General features: G+C 37.5%; 1 protein-coding gene across 8 annotated transcripts in view; it reads left to right on the top strand.

Moving 5' to 3' along the window:
- LOC127789985 (TGACG-sequence-specific DNA-binding protein TGA-2.1-like) overlaps positions 1-16,207 on the top strand; it is a 35,420-nt gene extending 19,213 nt beyond the window's left edge. For all 8 annotated transcript variants that reach the window (XM_052319159.1, XM_052319158.1, XM_052319160.1 and 5 more), the window contains 5 exons: positions 9,794-9,871; positions 10,041-10,092; positions 13,842-14,113; positions 14,676-14,924; positions 15,647-16,207. In XM_052319159.1, the coding sequence (XP_052175119.1) occupies positions 9,794-9,871; positions 10,041-10,092; positions 13,842-14,113; positions 14,676-14,924; positions 15,647-15,796 (801 nt within the window). In that variant the 3' untranslated portion in view covers positions 15,797-16,207. The remainder of the gene's footprint in view (positions 1-9,793; positions 9,872-10,040; positions 10,093-13,841; positions 14,114-14,675; positions 14,925-15,646) is intronic.
- The last annotated feature ends 1,871 nt before the right edge of the window (positions 16,208-18,078 follow it).

Raw genomic sequence — 18,078 nt, 5'->3', positions numbered from 1 at the left:
CCCAGAGTTTGAAGCATATAGAGATAGTAGTGGGATTTACCTTAGTTAGTCTAAGTACATTCTAGATCTGTTGGAGAAGGTTGTTATGAAGGACTGTAATTCTTGTGACACCCTAGTTAATTCTGCTGCATCCTTAACTAATGAGGGTGAGTCTTTTGTCAATCCCTCTTTGTATTGGACAATTATTGGGTCCTTACAATACTTGACTTATGCCAAACCGGATATCGCATTTGGTGTGAACAAGCTAAGTCAATTTCTATCAGATCCCAAGCAACAACATTGGTTAGCATGTAAGCGATTACTTCGCTACCTTAAGGGTACCATTGGTTTGGACTTATTCTTTTCGCCCTCTCCTACTGGTTTACCCTTGTTGTATATACCTATGCTGATCATGTTGGTTGTAAAGTATTTAGACGGTCAACTAGTGGAGCGTGTGCTTTTCTTGGTAACAATCTAATTGTTTGGAGTTCTAAGAAACAGTATGTGGTTGCAAGATCAATTGGGGAAGCTGAATATAGGGCCATTGCCCAGGGTGTCACCGAGGTGTTATGGGTGTAATCGTTATTTGGTGAGCTGGGATATTCATATTCTCATATTCCAGTTATTTGGAATGATAATCTAGCAGCCAAAAGTATTGCTGAGAATCCTGTTTTTCATTCTCGCACTAAGCATATTGGAATTGATATACATTTTGTTAGAGAGAAGGTGGAGAAGAATGAAGTAGAAATTAGATATGTGCCTACCACTCATCAGGTGGCAGATATATTCACTAAAGAGTTACCAAGGAGCAGATTCAAGTATTTGTGTGATCAATTGCATATGCGAAAGTCTTCTGTCGTTGCTGATTCTTGTAGCAGTTTTTCAAACAGGAAGATGTCCAAAGGGAAGTCTGATTTGAGGGGGAATGTGGAAGAACTTAACTAAATTCATCTTAGTTTGTCTCAGCTTTTATTATCTATTGTATTGCTGATTAGTTAGCTGTTGTGTTTTTGATATATATGTTGCTTGTATTGATAGCTAGCAAGCTTTGGCGGTGTTTAGCTTAACAGTTTAAGCTCAACAGTATATAAACTTAGCGAGCCTTTCCTTTGTATGTTGAGTTTTTCATTTTTCATTCTCTCAATTGAAAAGTTCTCAAGAGCATTTCTTCTTCTCCCATTTTCAATTTTGGTGCCCTAGGTTGCCTATTGCTCTAAGTGACTTTACAATCTGGCTATAAATCATGTTGGGGATGAAGGTCGAGGCCATGTTTCAATCATTGAGGAACCTGTGGAACTTTCTCATCTCTTCCTGCAATTAATATGTCTGGACAAGAAGGGCAGTTGTAGGAATTGACATTGGGACACCATTGGAGGAGAAATGTGTTGAAAATAAATCTTGGGCGTATGGCAGTGAGCAAGACACAGCTTGGGAGGAAGAGTTTTCTACTATTTTATTTGTTCAAATTCCAGTTGGTGAGTTGCAGTATCAGATTGGTTCTTGGCTGGCAAAGAAATTTGAGTCCTTTACTATTATTTGAAATGTATGATTGGAGATATATCCTCAGTTGAGATATCTTCCAATATTGTGAAGGTAAGTGTGTTTGATAAGGAAATATGGAAGCTACTTGTAATTGGAGGACAGCTATGAAAAAGAACTAAAGCAGGCTTTATGGTTGGAAACAAGGTTTTGCATGAGTTGGACAATTCAATTTTTCAAGGAAGGTTATGGTACTCTGTGCCAATAAAGCAAAACACTGCTCTGGAGATGTCAGAGAATATGGCTTCAACAAATAAATCTCTATTGAGGTTTCAACTAAGAGGAATATCTAAAGGAACCAAAAGTTCTGCTGTGGAGAACAAAGCTCTTGCTGTTTTGTTTATTCTCATTCTAGTTGACCAATTAGGATTTTTGTCTACTGTAATGAAGGATGGAGTGATGACTGGAATTGATGTTGCAACAACTCCAAGTTCTGCTGCTCTCAGACAGGTTTGTTTGGGTATCTGAAGCAAGTCTACATTACTCTATCTCTGCATTTGCAGGTTATTGGAGATATTTTTGCAGTAGAGAATGGCCGTTGGTTTGGCTGGAATACATTAATTGTAGCTATGGATGCGTGTCTCCCATCCTTACTTGTTTTAGATGGTGATGAACTATTAAAGGAAGTCATGGGTACAGTTAGTCATTCCTCTAGACTCCAAACAGCCAACATCGAAGGAGCAGTGATGGGGAAAATTGGTGTGAACAACAGTCGGCAGGTTTCAGCTACTAACTACGACAACCAGAGAGGTAGCTTTTGGTTTTGTTTCAACAGATGAGTCAAAGAGAGCTATTGACAATGTATTAGGCTTATAAAAGTTTATCAAGATTATGCCGTCCAAGCTGTGGAAGAGAAGTAAAAAGCATATTGGAAGTTGTAGAGAGTTGGCATTTTTTGGGGATAAAAAATGTATTAAGAGGGGTGAAATGTTAGGACCCAAGGGCTAGGGCTAAAATAGTAATTAGCCTATTTTACATTTTACTTGTATTTTCCTTTGGTTGTATTTTTCTGTTAGTTTGTTATTTTCTGTAGAGTAGCTATATAAAGCTACTGAAGTCTGTTGGTAGGGATGTTTTGAATTGTTAATTGAATTTCAACTTTCTCTCTCATCAATTCTCTCAAATTCCCTCTAGTTTCCCTCTTATTTCTCTCTGATCTCGCCCTTCCTCTATCCTGTCTGCAACTCTCCCCCATTTCTAACCAATTCTCCCTCCAATCCTACTGTTCTTGATCCTAATTACCTCCGGCTAAACCCTAGGTACATGACAACCTGGTTTGGCAGGAACAAGATTTGGCTTCTTGGCTTGCATTGCAAGTTTTATTTTGGATGATTGTGGTTCTTTGATTGTTACAGAAATTGGTGATTTTCTGTGTTCTGTGAGCAACATCCAGTTTGGGTTTGAGTTTTGAGTTTGTTTTAGCCTTGATACATGAGGCCCTCATTGGTTTGTGTGAGAGCTTAGAAGGTCAGATTTGGGGGTTTGATTCTGATCCATTGTAGTTTTGAGCAAGAGGCCAGCATAAGAAGCACATTGCTGTTGTTGAGACTTGAGAGAGAAGATTTTTTTATTGAAGTTAATTTGTTGCCACAATTTTGGTGTGAAAGAAGATTTGTTGCCACCATGGGGAGGAGTCCGCTGGTGAAGGGAGGATGCCATCAAGCGTTGCTGTTGAGGGAGAAGTTCCCCTTGCATGCATGTTGCTAATTTATGAAGTGAAGCTGTTGTCACTTGTTGTGTAGCAGAAGATGTTTCTGCTGTAGTTGTTGCAAGGAAGATGCTGCTGCCATTGCTGTTGTTGAAGGAGGCCGCAGTTGAAGGGAGGAAGCCAGCCATCGCTGAAGATGCTGTCAGGAAAGCTTGAAGATGGGACATATTTGCTGGAGGTTGATTGAATCAGCTTATTTGGGTATGTCACCTGACTTGTTTTGGGCATGTGTAGATTTGGCCCATGATATGTGACTTTTGGGCTCGGTAGATTGTAATAGAGATTTGGTGTGGTAGGGATTTTAAGTCAAGGGAAGAATTGTTAGATAACACCTCAAATTCATATTTGATTGAGATCAAGTCTCTCAAATAAAACCCAATCTGACTGTGATAGGGGATGAGGATAAATTTAGGAAACCCAATCCAACTAGAGTCATGAGTTTTTGCCTATAAATGGGCAACCCTTAGTTTAGTTGTTGATGGACTGCACTAATAATCTATGAAATGATGTAGTCAGACTATTGTAGTTGTGTGTTCTGAGTGTGCCTCGATTCTATAACTAGTGTCCCCAGGGTGTGGGTGTAAGACCAGTTATTTAGAGTCGAGATGTGTTCTGGGAGGGTTCTGTAATTTTTCCATGCAAAACTACTAAGTAGTGGATTATCTTTTTGTTGTGGGATTGTGGATGTAGGCATTGTGGTTGAACCATCTTAAATTTCTGGGTCTTAATTTTCTCATGATTTCTGTATGTGGTTTGTGTGATCCGATCCTGACAATATTAAAAATCCCTAATACACAGAGGTAATTCTTAAACTGATAAAAGGTGTGAATGGAAGGCTAGGTAACAAACCTCTAACCAAGCTTGAAAAAACTCTTTAAGATAGGGAACTCAATCAAAAGGGATACTACAATACCTCGGGTTCTGAAATTTGTGAATAACTCTCAAAACAGGAGAACCAAATGGAGATAGGAAATGTAAGGGACTTTGTTTACAGTCTCTCGGTTTTCATTTTATATTTTCATTTTTTTTTCTCAATTTTGTTGTTTTATATAATGAAATGTGTTGAAGAAGAAGCTCTCTAGATGATAGAGATAAAGCTGAAAGAAGATTGAACCCGAAGATAAGGCTAAATGAAAGAAGATAACAGTCTTAGCTAAAGCCTAAGATTTAGGAGAAAAATCAGGAGAAAAATTCTCTCCAAAATCTGTTGTTTTGTATTTTAAATTCCCTAAACTTTAGCTAGAAGATAAGTAGTACAGCTGTATTTAAAGGAGTCTTGTAACATAGAATGTGTGGGGGAATTATTGGTGTTTACGTTTTTCATCAATTATAGATTCAAGTACTCTAAAATTGTTCATGATATCAGAGCCTAGGTTCTCGATAACGTGCGCATTCTTCGTTTCACACCAAATCTCCTCAAGATGGCTAGTTCTTCTCCGATCAGTGAAACTTCAACTATTTCCCCTACAGCCTCTTGATCCATACTCCCAGCCTCTTCCCCCATTTCTTTCCCCCATTTCGTTAGATCACCTTACTCTCCAAATCACACAACATAAACTCAATGGGACCAATTTTCGAGAATGGTCTCAGTCAGTCATGTTGGTGATGAAAGGCAAAGGAAAAATGGGATACCTGATAGGAGGAATTTCACAGCCAGATTCGGAAGCTGCCAATTATGAAACATGTGATGCTGAAAACTCTACAGTGATGGCTTGGCTCATCAATTCCATGGAGCCAAAGATAGGGAGAACCTATCTATTCTACAAAACAGTGAAAGAAGTATGGGATGCTGTTTAAAGTTTCTATTCAGACATGGAGAACATAGCACAATGTTTTGAAGTGTGATCAGCCCTAAGAACCACCCACCAAGGTAACCATTCGGTGGTTGATTAGTACAATATATTATCTGAACTATGGCAGGAGATGAACCTATTTTTTGATGTAAATTGGGAGTGTACAAAGGATGGGGTGAAGTATTCAAAAATGATAGAAAAAGAAAGGGTATTTGATTTCCTACATGGGCTGAACTCTGACTTAGATGAAGTCAGAGGGAGGCTGCTAGGAACAAAACCTTTCCTTTCTATCAAAGAGGCCTTTGTTGAAGTTAGGAGGGAAGAAAGCTGCAGAAAGGTGATGTTAAATGCAGCACCGGAGGTTAACAATCAAAGTGGATAAGCCCTTACAGCCTCTAAACAAAGGGCAGCTGCAACTCATGGAGATCAGTCAAGGAACAGACCATGGTGTGACCACTGTCAAAAACCCTACCACACTAAAGAAAATTGTTGGAAAATACATAGGAAGCCTGCTAATTGGAAAGGGAGGAATCAAAATCAGAAGAAGCCACAAGTAGCCTATGCGATTGATGTTGAAGAAGGTAAAAATACTAATTTTACCTTAACACCTGATCAGCTAGAGGTCTTACAGCAAGTTTTGAACCAGACCAGGGTTCCAAAACTCTTGGGTTCTATGGAAATACCCAATCCATCAACCTACCAGGTGAACCAAGGTACGGTTCATAGTTGCTATCTCTCTAAATTGCTAAATAGGAATGAGTGGATTGTTGACAATGGGGCCTCCGACCATATGACTGGTTCCCTATGTAGCATGACTAATTACGAACGCTGTGAGAGGGGGATCTAAAGGTGACTATAGCAAATGGTACAATATCCTATGTTGAATGAGAAGGTTCGGTATATTTAGGTGACTTGTGGCTGAAATCTATCTTATATGTGCCCTCTTTAAGATGCAATTTTTTATCTATCAACAAAGTTACTAGAGACATGAATTGCAAAGTGACTCTCTCTTCCACTCAATGTGTATTTTAGGACCTAATTTCGGGGAGGATGATTGGCAATGTTAAGGAGAAAGGTCTCTACTATGTGAAAGGACTAGCTGGTGCCTCTAGGTTACATAATTCTTTTGTTTCTTCTGCTGTTTCAAATTAACATCTGTTTATGGCACAAGAGATTAGGCCATCCTAGCTTTAGATATTTGAAGATTTTGTACCCTCCATTGTTTGGCAATAAAATGAGTGATTCCTTCAATTGTGAACAATGTATTCTCGCTAAACAAACAAAATCTTCTCATCCCATTCATTCCTATCAAACAACCAAACCTTTTTATCTAATCCATAGTGATGTGTGGGGACCAACTAAAATATCCAATCTAACTCACACTCGTTGGTTTGTCACCTTCATAGATGATCATATTAGGGTGTGTTGGGTTTTTTTGATGAAAGAAAAATCTGAAGTTTACAAAATATTCAAGAAATTTCATCAAATGGTCCTTAACATTTTTCAACTTCCATCCATATCCTTCGATCGAATAATGGAAGAGAATACTTCTCCACCGAATTTGAGACATATTTGAGTGACAATGGTATTGTTCACTAAAGCACATGCCCCTATAACCCCCAACAAAATGGAGTGGCCGAAAGAAAAAAATAGGCATTTTCTTGAAACCGCCAAAACCCTAATGTTTTCCAGCTTTGTCCCTACTTCCTTTTGGGGAGAAGCTATTCTCACTACTGCCTATCTCATCAATAGGCTTCCTACTAGGGTCCTCAACTTCAAAACTCCCTTAAACACTCTCATTACCTCCTATCCCCTTCTAACCAGCATGTTAAATTCCTTGTCCCCTAAAATCTTTGGATGTACAACATTTGTTCACAATTATCATTCTAAGTTACATCCCAAGTCTTTGAAGTGTGTGTTTGTTGGTTATTCTCCCACACAACAAGGCTACAATTGTTGCTGTCCTAACACTAAGAAATTTCTTGTATCTTGTGATGTCTCTTTTCTCGAGTATCAATGTTACTACCCTACCAACAGTTTGCAGGGGGAGATTCATAGTGCAGACCAAGGTAGGGATGTTAATATTTTGCCTGAAACAATTATTTCTTCTAATCTTATTCTGAATGATATATAACTAATTTAGGGGGAGAACAACAACATATTCCAGAAAAATCACAGCTGCTAATCAAAGTATATTCAAGGAGAAGGGATCTTGAACCAAGGCAAAGACCAATCATCAGCCCCGGAAGAAGGTCCAACACATGAAGAGGAAGAAAGGACTGAAGCAGTAGTACGAGTTGAGGAAAACAGAAGAACAAACAATGAAGAACTAGAATTATATGATTTGGATATTCCAATTGCTTGGAGGAAAGGGGTAAGGTCATGCACTAAACACCCTATTTCTAACCATTCGGTATACTCTCGATTATCCCCAAGTTTTAGGGCATTCACAATAAAGGTTGATGAGGTGCAAATACCTAAAAACATCAATGAGGCCCTACAAATTCCAGAATGGAGAAGAGCTGTACAGAAAAAAATGGATGCACTAACAAAGAATGGTACATGGGAAGTGGTAAATCTACCTCCGAACAAGAAAGTGGCAGGAAGTAAATGGGTATTTACTGTAAAACACAAAGCTGATGGGAGTATTGAGAGATTTAAGGCTAGGTTAGTGGTCCAAGGCTTCACTCAAACACAAGGTATAGATTATGAAGAGATCTTTGCACCTGTTGCAATACTGAATTCTATACGTGTGTTATTGTCACTTGCAACTAACCTAGATTGGGAATTACATTAATTTGATATAAAAAATGCATTTCTTAATGGGGATCTAGAAGAGGAGATATTTATGAGAATCCCTCCCGGGTTTGAAGAAAAATGGAAGTTTTGCAAGTTAATAAAATCTTCGTATGGCCTAAAACAATCCCTTAGGGCCTGGTTCAAGAGGTTTAGCAGCACATTGCATCAGCTAGGATATCAACAAGGATAGTCTGACCATACGTTGTTCATCAAACATGTTGCCAATGGCTTAAAAACTATCTTAATTGTCTATGTAGATGATATTATAGTTACAAGTGATGACCAGCAAGAGATCAAAGCATTAAAGGGGCAATTACAACAGGCTTTTGAAGTTAAAGACCTTGGGCAAATGAGGTATTTTCTTGGAATGGAAGTGGCAAGGAGTAAGGAGGGAATTCTTATCTCTCAAAGGAAATATACACTAGATCTACTAAAGGAGACAGACAAACTTGGCTATAAACCAGCCAACACACCATTGGAACCCAACTGGAAATTCAATAAAGATGGGACAGAGAAAGCAGTTGATAGAGAGAGATATTAGAGATTAGTAGGAAGGTTGATCTATTTGTCTCTTACACGGCTGGATATTGCATATGTAGTGAGTAAAGTAAGTCAATACATGCATTCACCCACCAGTAAACACTTGAATGCAGCCTATCATATCCTAAGATATCTTAAAGGGACTCTTGGTAAGGGTATTTTATTTAGAAAGACTGAAAACTGAGGAATTCAAGGGTTTGTAGATGCTGATTGGACGAGTTCCTTAGAAGATAACAAATCAACTTCTGGTTATTGCATGAAATTATGGGGTAATCTAGTGATATAGAGGAGCAAGAAACAGAGTGTGATAGCTAGAAGTAGTGCTAGAGTAGAATACCGAGCTATATCTCAGGGTATCTGTGAAGTGATATGGCTAGGGAAGTTCATGAATGACTTGAAGATGCCTAATACAGACCCTACAAGACTATATTGTGACAGTAAATCTGTCATTAGTATAGTAAACAACCCAATTCAACATGACTGGATGAAGCATTAGAGAATTGATAGGCAATTCATAAAGCAAGAAATTGAAGATGGTGGAATAAATCTGGTGTATATCCCTACCAGCCTACAAGAAGCTGATATTCTCACCAAGGCAATGACTAAACAAGGATTTGAGGTGATTAGAGGCAAGTCGGGAATGAAAGATATCTATTTGCCAGCTTGAAAGGGAGTGTTGAAGAAGAAGTTCTCGAGATGATAGAGATAAAGCTGAAAGAAGATTGAACCCGAAGATAAGGCTAAAAGAAAGAAGATAACAGTCTTAGCCCAAGCCTAAGATTTAGGAGAAAAATCAGGAGAAAAATTTTCTCCAAAATCTGCTGTTTTGTATTTTAAATTCCCTAAACTTTAGCTAGAAGATAAGTAGTATAGCTGTATTTAAAGGAGTCCTGTAACATAGAATGTGTAGGGGAATTATTGGTGTTCATGTTTTTCATCAATTAGAGATTCAAGTACCCTAAAATTGTTCAAAATGTTTGAAGACACACTGTTTTCACATAGTTTTCTTTCTTGCGTGGGACTGATTTATGGTGCAAAGTCAAACCCTGATCCAAAGTTTTAAAGCAAATTTTCTGAAAGCAGTTTTTAGACCTAGGTTATTTAAAGCGTCCTCATGTTTTTGCTGGTTTCAGTACAATAAGCAACTGGGCCCTCAAAAGTCTGAAACTATAACTTTTCATTAAAGTAACATTCTGAACTCGTACAATGGCTATCATTATTAAGAATAGAAGGTTGACCCTGGATGTGACAAGCTTGAGATCATTTGCTGAGGACTTTTCTTCTTTTAAGTACTTTTCATGAATGCATATTGATAATTATCAGTTAGAAGCACTGCCTTAAATATGTATGTATAAGCATGAACGGTCGTGCAATCTTGTTTCTGGGTTCTTGAGTTTGACTTGAATGCTTTTCTTGCCACTTTTTTATTCTATAGGCCTATGTACAACAGCTGGAGAGTAGTCGGCTGAAGCTTACACAACTTGAGCAGGAGCTGCAGCGTGCTCGCCAGCAGGTTAAATTCTTATGTCCTTGTGGTTTTAGACATGTCTTTTAGTATTGCATTTCATCTGCATTGTGTAAAATACTCCTTTTTGTATTTGTTTTATGTTTGTCTAGCGGATGATGTTATGCATTTAGTACACTTATTTTTCGAATTTATTCTTTTTGATTTCCTATTTCAGGGAATATTCATTTCAAGTTCAGGAGATCAGTCCCATGCAACAGGTGGAAATGGTATGCATGCCATATTGTACTGCCTGTATCTTTATTTTCACTTGCAGTTCTGGATTTTATGTATGCTAGACATGGATGGCAAAATAACCCATCCCCGTTGGGACCCACCATGCCCCCACTATTTATATAATTTTTTTCATACTATATAATATATTATGGATATATAAATAAAGTTGAGTTGAAGCTATTGCACTTGTGGATGAAGCAAGGTTCAAAGCATTTTGTGGTGGACAAGTAATTTATTTTGGTTTTTAACTGGGGGATTTTGATATGTTTTGTTGTTCTTGAGTAATCTGAAAAATCCTTGGTGGTTTTTGCAAGCATTTGCTTAATAATGTTATAATTTTTGTTTATTATAATTTTTTTGTCCTAATAATGTTATATTTTTTTGTTTACTATTATTAAAAATTTTAATAGTAAAATAGTTTTCAAATTATTTTTCTGGGAAATGGGAATCCCCTCCTTGCCCCCTTTGGGGATGGGGTTGGGATCAACTATTCTGCCCCACTGGGGTACAGGGCAGGGTGGGGAGTGATATGGAGAACCGGAGTGGGAGATGGGGAAGGCCTCCCCGCCACAAACCTGCCCTGTTGCCATTCCTCGTGAATCCTAGTATTCAAAATTTCTTTATTCATTTAGCAGTTGGATTTTGTAGCTGTGGCACATGTGATTGGAGATAATTAGATTTTAGTTTTTGCTCCTGAAATATGTTGGTGAAGCTAATATCTTTTCAATTGGATAGAACCTATGAATATGCTTGCCTAAAGAAATATGCCGTGTCTTTTTCTTGTTCTACGCAGGCTGTTCAGTTGACATAATGGTGTCTTGACTGTAGTTTTGTTGTCTTCTTTGCACATCATCTGGACAGCTATAAGGCTATTCTGTTACATGCCAAGGAATATTGGACTGTTCTTTACCAGCATGTATAAAATATTAGTGTAATTGGGTTGAGGATGTTACTGTGGACATAACCATAAACAAAAGACAAAATTAAAAATGAGGTTATTTATAATGGGGTTGAAGTAATGTCTATTAACAATAAGATCTGAGAGACTTGCTTAGATGATTTGAAAACATGGATAGAAGTCCAATAAACACACATATGAAGAAAGTGGCATGGAAAAATTAAATTTTGTAGGGAAAATGGTGGAGGAAGACTGAAGGAAATTTATTAGGATACTGTTTAGGCATGATATGGAATATGCTTTATAGAGGATATGGTCATAAATAGAGATGGTTAGCAAGTTAGAATCCAGGGCTTCTGTAACCTAATGGGATTCAGGCTCGGTGTTGTTATTTTTGTTCAGGAATCAGCTTGTTTAGGCCAAACTTGGGCGTATAATCCTGTCCAAATTGGTCTCCACTAAACATGTCAAAAGGGCTCTTGTAGTTCACTTATTTTGTAGAACTTTTGGGTGGAGTTTGCCTTTTTGTTTGATATAGTAACTGACTCGAGAGGAACAATCTGACACCCCGTTTGATGAATGGACTGAGAGGTTATTTCCTTGAAGGCTTTGCAAAATGAGTTAAGCCAGATCTGTGTGGCACAGGGGTTATAAACCAATCAGCCTATATTTGGCTTGACCCTTGCTTCCTTGTCTCTAGCAGTTGTGAAATTGCATTATTTCTATATGAACTTCAAAAGTTTTCTTTTGCTTTTTTGATAATTTTTTATTTTTGCTTGGTTATTATTGGTATCTCTCTCCCAAAAAATAATTATTATTTTTTGGTTTTCTTTCTTTCTTTATTATTATTATTATTTATTTATTTTTTTTTTTGGGGGGGTTATGTGTATAGACTCCAATATTTCAGTAGTGCGACTCCCAAGGTTGCCACTTGGGCTAGAAACTAGAGGCAGCCTGCACCTTTGTTGTTGGTCACATTTTTGAGTGGTCAAATTAGATGTGGGAAAAAAGTAAAATCCGTTTTGTGACAAATACTACTAATTTCTTATTGGATTTTCAATTTGCTATTTTGCTCTTGGGGTTAATGTGAGTAGCCATCTCACAAAAGAAGAAATAAAGAGGGCATTCCCAGTGCATGATGCTGCCCTTGCCTGCTTTGCAAGGGTGAGGAGAAGGCCGTGCTTGTATGCAACATTTCCTTTCCTTTCCTTTTTCTTATTTTTTTCTCTTTTTTTTTTTGGTGGCAAAGAGGTCAAAAAAAGAAAGTAAAAAAAATTATTTCTGGTGGTTATATGCTGGATTCTGTCATAACAATGTTCTATGTCTTCACTTCCAATGGTGTGTAAGTTGAGCAAATTGGTAAGTGATTGGGTCAAGGATCACTGACCTAGTTCAATCAGAGGTAAACAACAATGCCATAATCACATGCACATAAAGATTATGGTAAATATTTGTGTAAAACCAGGGTATCAGAAGTTACAAATAATCTTTAATTTTCTTAGATATATACACATTTTTTTGACAATTTGTATTTATTTGTGAAGTAGCATGACATTATGAAGTGCAAACCACTGTACATCTTGTATATATACATGCGCTCTCTCTCTCTTCCCCCCTCCCCCCACAATTTAGTATACAATATCCATTTATTATCATTGAGTTCTTCTAAGTGGAGCTATATCAGGAAATGATAATCTATGAATTCAGTGTATATGAACTTCTAAAATAGGAAGTGCCACATATGACATATCAATAAAGTTAATAAATGGTGCTCAAGATGACCTGATATGTTCTATCATCAAAAAAATACTAGTGAACTGTACTTTTTGTTCCTGAAATATGGTACTTGGTCTTTGCCTTAACATATCTAATGAAACATGATATTTTAAATGTACAACAGGACAGTTTTTCCAAACTGCATATGATAAAATGTTGACTCCCTATCCCAAGTCAGTATCATGGCTGCTGAAATTCCTGAAAGAGGAAACATATAAACATTAAGTTCAACCATGATTTTTGGACAGTTATTCGAAACTGCATATGATGAGAGATGTCGGTTCCCTATGCTTATCTCTTTAAGGCCTTTTCTTTGTGTTGAAGTGCATGAGGATATATCCAGAGCATTATTTAGACCAGTTTACAGTTATTCTGGCTGAATTAACAATCACACACTAAGGTCATTATATCTGTGCTTGAGTGAGCTTAGAACCATTTACTAGTCAATCAAATTTGTTGTTATAAATTTTAAATGGCAATTTTTTATATGCTTGATATTTACTTATTTTGTTTTTACCCTTTTCGAGGGCAACTCTTAATAGCAATGGTGAGGTTATTCTGATGTGACTGGAAGGGTCATGGGTTTGAGTTGTGAAAACAATCTCTTTGTAAAATAAGAGTAAGGCTGCATACAAAAATGATCTTCCCCTGACTGTTGCAAACCAGAGCATTAGGGACACTCTTTTTTGGCATTGTTGGTTTTTTTTTTTTTCCTGGGTGGGGAGGGGTGATTGTGAGGGAGAGGCACTAGAAGATCAGTTGGGAAGTAAGATCAATTGTTAAATATGGAGGTATGAGGTACCTATGGTGCTGCATTCCCCGCATGCTTAAACTTGATTGCCTGGTTATTTTTCTAGTGTTCATGCCATATGCACTTCATTGGGGGAATTTTCTCTGGTTTTTTTCCTGCATGTGGTAAATCAAATTAGTAATGGACAGTACTTTGGCTTTTCCTTTTTCAGTGCTACTTCATGTTGGCATATTTTGCTTTCTTGGAGCTCGTTTTGTAGATTTGCCCTAAAAAAATGGTTTGAAACAGATACCCATGTTGAATGGATTTTTGTGCAGGGGCCTTGGCGTTTGATGTAGAATATGCACGATGGTTGGAAGAGCACAATCGGCAAATAAATGAGCTCAGAACAGCAGTCAATTCTCATGCAAGTGATGTTGAGCTTCGCACCATTGTGGATAATGTCATCACTCAATTTGATGACATCTTTAGGCTGAAGTCCAATGCAGCTAAGGCTGATGTCTTCCATATCTTGTCAGGAATGTGGAAAACCCCTGCTGAGCGGTGTTTTATGTGGATTGGTGGCTTCCGCTCATCTGAACTTCTCAAAGTGAGATTCTCTACAAGTTCACTCTTTTCATCTACTGGATATGTCCATTGAGAAAATATTTTGATGGACAAAAAATTCATGTCATATATTATCGTTCTTTTCATGCGCTGTGACTATGAAAAGGAACATAGTCATGGTTAATTTTTTTTTTTTTTTTGAGTTAATCATGGTTAGGTATTTATGGTTGCCTTAGCCAAGAATTGATGTACATAGATACAAGTATATTGTCATTATAATGTTCTCGTATCTTGGGACTCTGGGGATCTGAGAGGTTTTGAAATTTGTTTGTATAAACTAGTTATGTCATGCCATGGCATGGTTACGTGCTAACTATTAGAATTGAATGACTGCATGTTTTCTTGTTAATGCACTTTGGTAGAAAATGTATCCAGAAACTCGTGACAGGAAAAAGCATGGGATATTTACCATTTATGTATTTGACCACAGATATTAAGAATTACGATATATAAGATTATTGGGGCTTAATCTTTATGATTTCTCATTTGGTTTGTTTGGTTATGTGATCAGTTAAATTTGTTGATTGTGTTTAACATTACTCCAGCTGCTGATGAATCAATTAGAGCCTCTGACCGAACAACAGTTACTGGGCATCTGCAACTTACAGCAATCATCACAACAGGCAGAAGAGGCTCTGTCTCAGGGAATGGAAGCATTGCAACAATCTCTGGCTGAGACATTGGTCAATGGTTCTCCTGGCCCTTCAGGGTCTTCGGGTAATGTGGCAAATTATATGGGTCAAATGGCAATGGCTATGGGGAAGCTAGGAACTTTGGAAGGTTTTGTCCGCCAGGTAAATTTCTCATTTGTTGCTTTTTCATTATCTGCTTTTCATCTTCTATGGTTGGAGTGCCCTGATTGGTTTACGAGAAATCATAGTTTAAATAGTTAGTAACTTGGGATATGGCAATGGTAAGTTCATTTGATGTGTTGTTCCTATTTTGAAAATCCTCAACTCATGTTTTAAGAAAACTCTTCTAGGTACAACATTGGTTTGATATATGAAACTTTTTGAGTGTAGTGCCATTTTCCTGAACTTCCAATTTAATTGGGCCCTTCTGGGAGAGATATTACACTATTTTGTTTGTGCAAATTATTTTGGGCAAGTATTCATTCTGACAAGCATTTAAGTGGGTTTAACAAGGGCTTCAAGCACGGTCACACTGAATTTGATGAGATCACTTGTGTTAATTTGCTCTGCATCGGAATCTGAGTCGTATGTGTGTGTCACAAGTATGCATTTGAATCACTGCCTTCCGGCAAAGCTTCTTTGAGTTTATAGTTTACCTTGGGATGGGTTTTCCATGGCCTCAAATTGGAACGGGTTTCCACTCAGCTTCTCCTTGAATGGCAGAAATGAATTGTCAGCAGCCAAATGTCTCATGTGTTCCCGTTACACATGCTTGCAATGCTGCTGGGCCAGCTCGATAACATTACCTTTCCTACCGATTGATTTAGATCTTTGAAAACCAACCATCATTTCTTGTCATTTAAATTTCCTTTTGTCAATTACAGGCTGATAATCTGCGACAACAAACCTTACAACAAATGCACCGTGTATTGACAACCAGACAATCTGCTCGCGCCCTCCTTGCCATAAGCGACTATTTCTCCCGACTTCGGGCCCTTAGTTCTCTCTGGCTTGCCCGACCCCGGGACTCGTGAAACATGAATTACTACATCATGGGATACCATCTTGACAATTGGCTCCTTGGGGTGGTATTTTTAATCCTCTCAAATACAAGCAAATGGCTGCTGCTTGCTGGAACCTTGCATAGAAGCCAGGTATGGTGCGGGTAAATTTATTGCATGTACAAACCCCCACCTGCTCTTGTAAATTACACCTTTTCTTGTAGGTGTTTGTATGCAAATTTGTTGCGCAATAATATGATCATGTTGTCATGTTTATATCAGGATTAGGAAGGATTTTTGTCTTCAATTTGGGATCAGCTGTAGTTGTACAACCAAAACCAAATCTGTTTTTGACCCACCCCCGTTTTAATTAGTGTTGAATTGACCTGGTAAGCCATTCAGTTATATCAAGTTTTTCAAGCTTACTCGCAAGCTTTAATTTTACATCCTGTTCCTAGCTTATGCTTGGTCACGCTAATATCGTTGTTACGTCACATTGTATAAATATTTACATTAAAAAGTCTGCATGGATATAGTCTTATCAAGAAAAATGATAATCCTGGTGACTATATATGGAAAATGTGTACACTTTAGCACCTCTCTGGTGTGGAAATTATGATTCAATATGAACCATTCTCTAGGTTAGATTTCATGGCTCATAGAAAGAGATAGAAGGTGGGTTCGTAAGTTTAGTGCTTTTTTTTGAGGATGGGTTTACTGAATCTTGATAATATCCCTCCACATTGTTTGCATGTTTGAGATTTATACCGTGGGATGCCTAAAAGCCCACCTACGGGCCACAGATCTGCAGGTGGCTAAAGCATGGAAGGGCTTTCTTTCTTTTTTTTCTTTTTTATTTAAAAAATAAAAATAATATAGCGTTTCAAATTAAGTTATCAAAAAGTATGCTAAATTTTTATATATACATTTTAAGTAAACTAAAATAAAAAACAGAAGGCACGAAAAAAAGAAGATCAAAATTGAAAACTGCGTTACTGTGGGTGCTAACATGCAATAAGAAGTTTCGAGGGTGCTAATTTGCTTTGAACTCCGTAAATAAACACTTATTAATTCTTCTTGGGGGGGGGGTGTTTAAGGGTCTAATATGGCGATTCTAAGCTGATTAGTAGATACAAAATTAATTGATTACAATAATATTTCTAGATGCTGCTCCATATGATTCACGCGCGGGGCATTGCACGATTAAATCTCGTTGTAAACTTTGTAAATGCACTGTATTCTGCCTATCTTTTGAGAAAAATATAGCCTGAGATTTTTCCAACGTTTTCAGATGCATTCACCTGAAGAATTGCAAAACGTAACCAAATTTGTCAAGTACTATGATTCAATCCAAGCTAGGTAGGTTCAACGTTACGCACGTTTTAAAGGAGGATCGAGAAGGAGCTTATATGATACAGATGACGTATCATAGCTCGTGTTTTACATAATGAACCTTTCACGTGCGATGATGGCAAATCTAATGGCGAGAGTTTAAAACATATTTTGTTCGGAGCTTAGGGCAGTAATTAAAGCTAAATTCCTCCTAGTCTTAAGCAAATTGTAAAACGTGGGGAACTAATAGTTGGTGCGTGGGTGGGGGCTTAGGGCCGGCATTCCCTGGCTGGCTGGCTGGCTAGGAGGCTACCATTGCTATTAATTGCTGTTGCTGGTGGGTAACTAGTGTTGAGGGCTTGACTCTATTCGTAAACTTAGATTATAGTTATTTTATTTGTAATAACAAGGTTCAGACTTCAAATTCCTACTTAAATTTTTACTCGTAACAAAAATGTGTCGTATTATTTATTCCATTGAAGTACCCATGTCATGTCAACCTCATCATCATCAATCCCTTTGTTTTGATGAGTCCTAATTAAACAAACTTAACGTATGTCACCTAGTACAATTAGAGTTTTTTTTTTTTGTATTTGTAGTAATCCTAGCAACTTAAATATTGGGTTTCAAAGCAATCTAAATCTTAATTTCTTATATTTAAAATAGTCAAATCCATAATTTAACTCTTTATTTTTACTTTTTTTTTATATGACAATCTGAATTTTTTGTTATTTTGATTATAACTTTGTATTATACATTTTTGAGTCAATTGCACATTTCGACAAAATTGAGTTAGAAGAGTGCAATACAAGCGCGTTAAAATGCCCAAATTATCCTCCATCCTTTGCAGCCCATTTGTCGATGACGAGACAGGAGATGGTCTTAGACTATTTGTTTCTACCCAACCTCGTTGCCAGTCATCATTTCTGCTGATCTCTCACCGCCTACCAACCTTCTTTGTCCTAACTCATTTTTTTCTCCAT

Source organism: Diospyros lotus, chromosome 14, assembly GCF_014633365.1.
Source record: "Diospyros lotus cultivar Yz01 chromosome 14, ASM1463336v1, whole genome shotgun sequence".
NCBI lineage: Eukaryota > Viridiplantae > Streptophyta > Magnoliopsida > Ericales > Ebenaceae > Diospyros > Diospyros lotus.
This window is presented reverse-complemented; position numbering and strand designations above follow the sequence as displayed.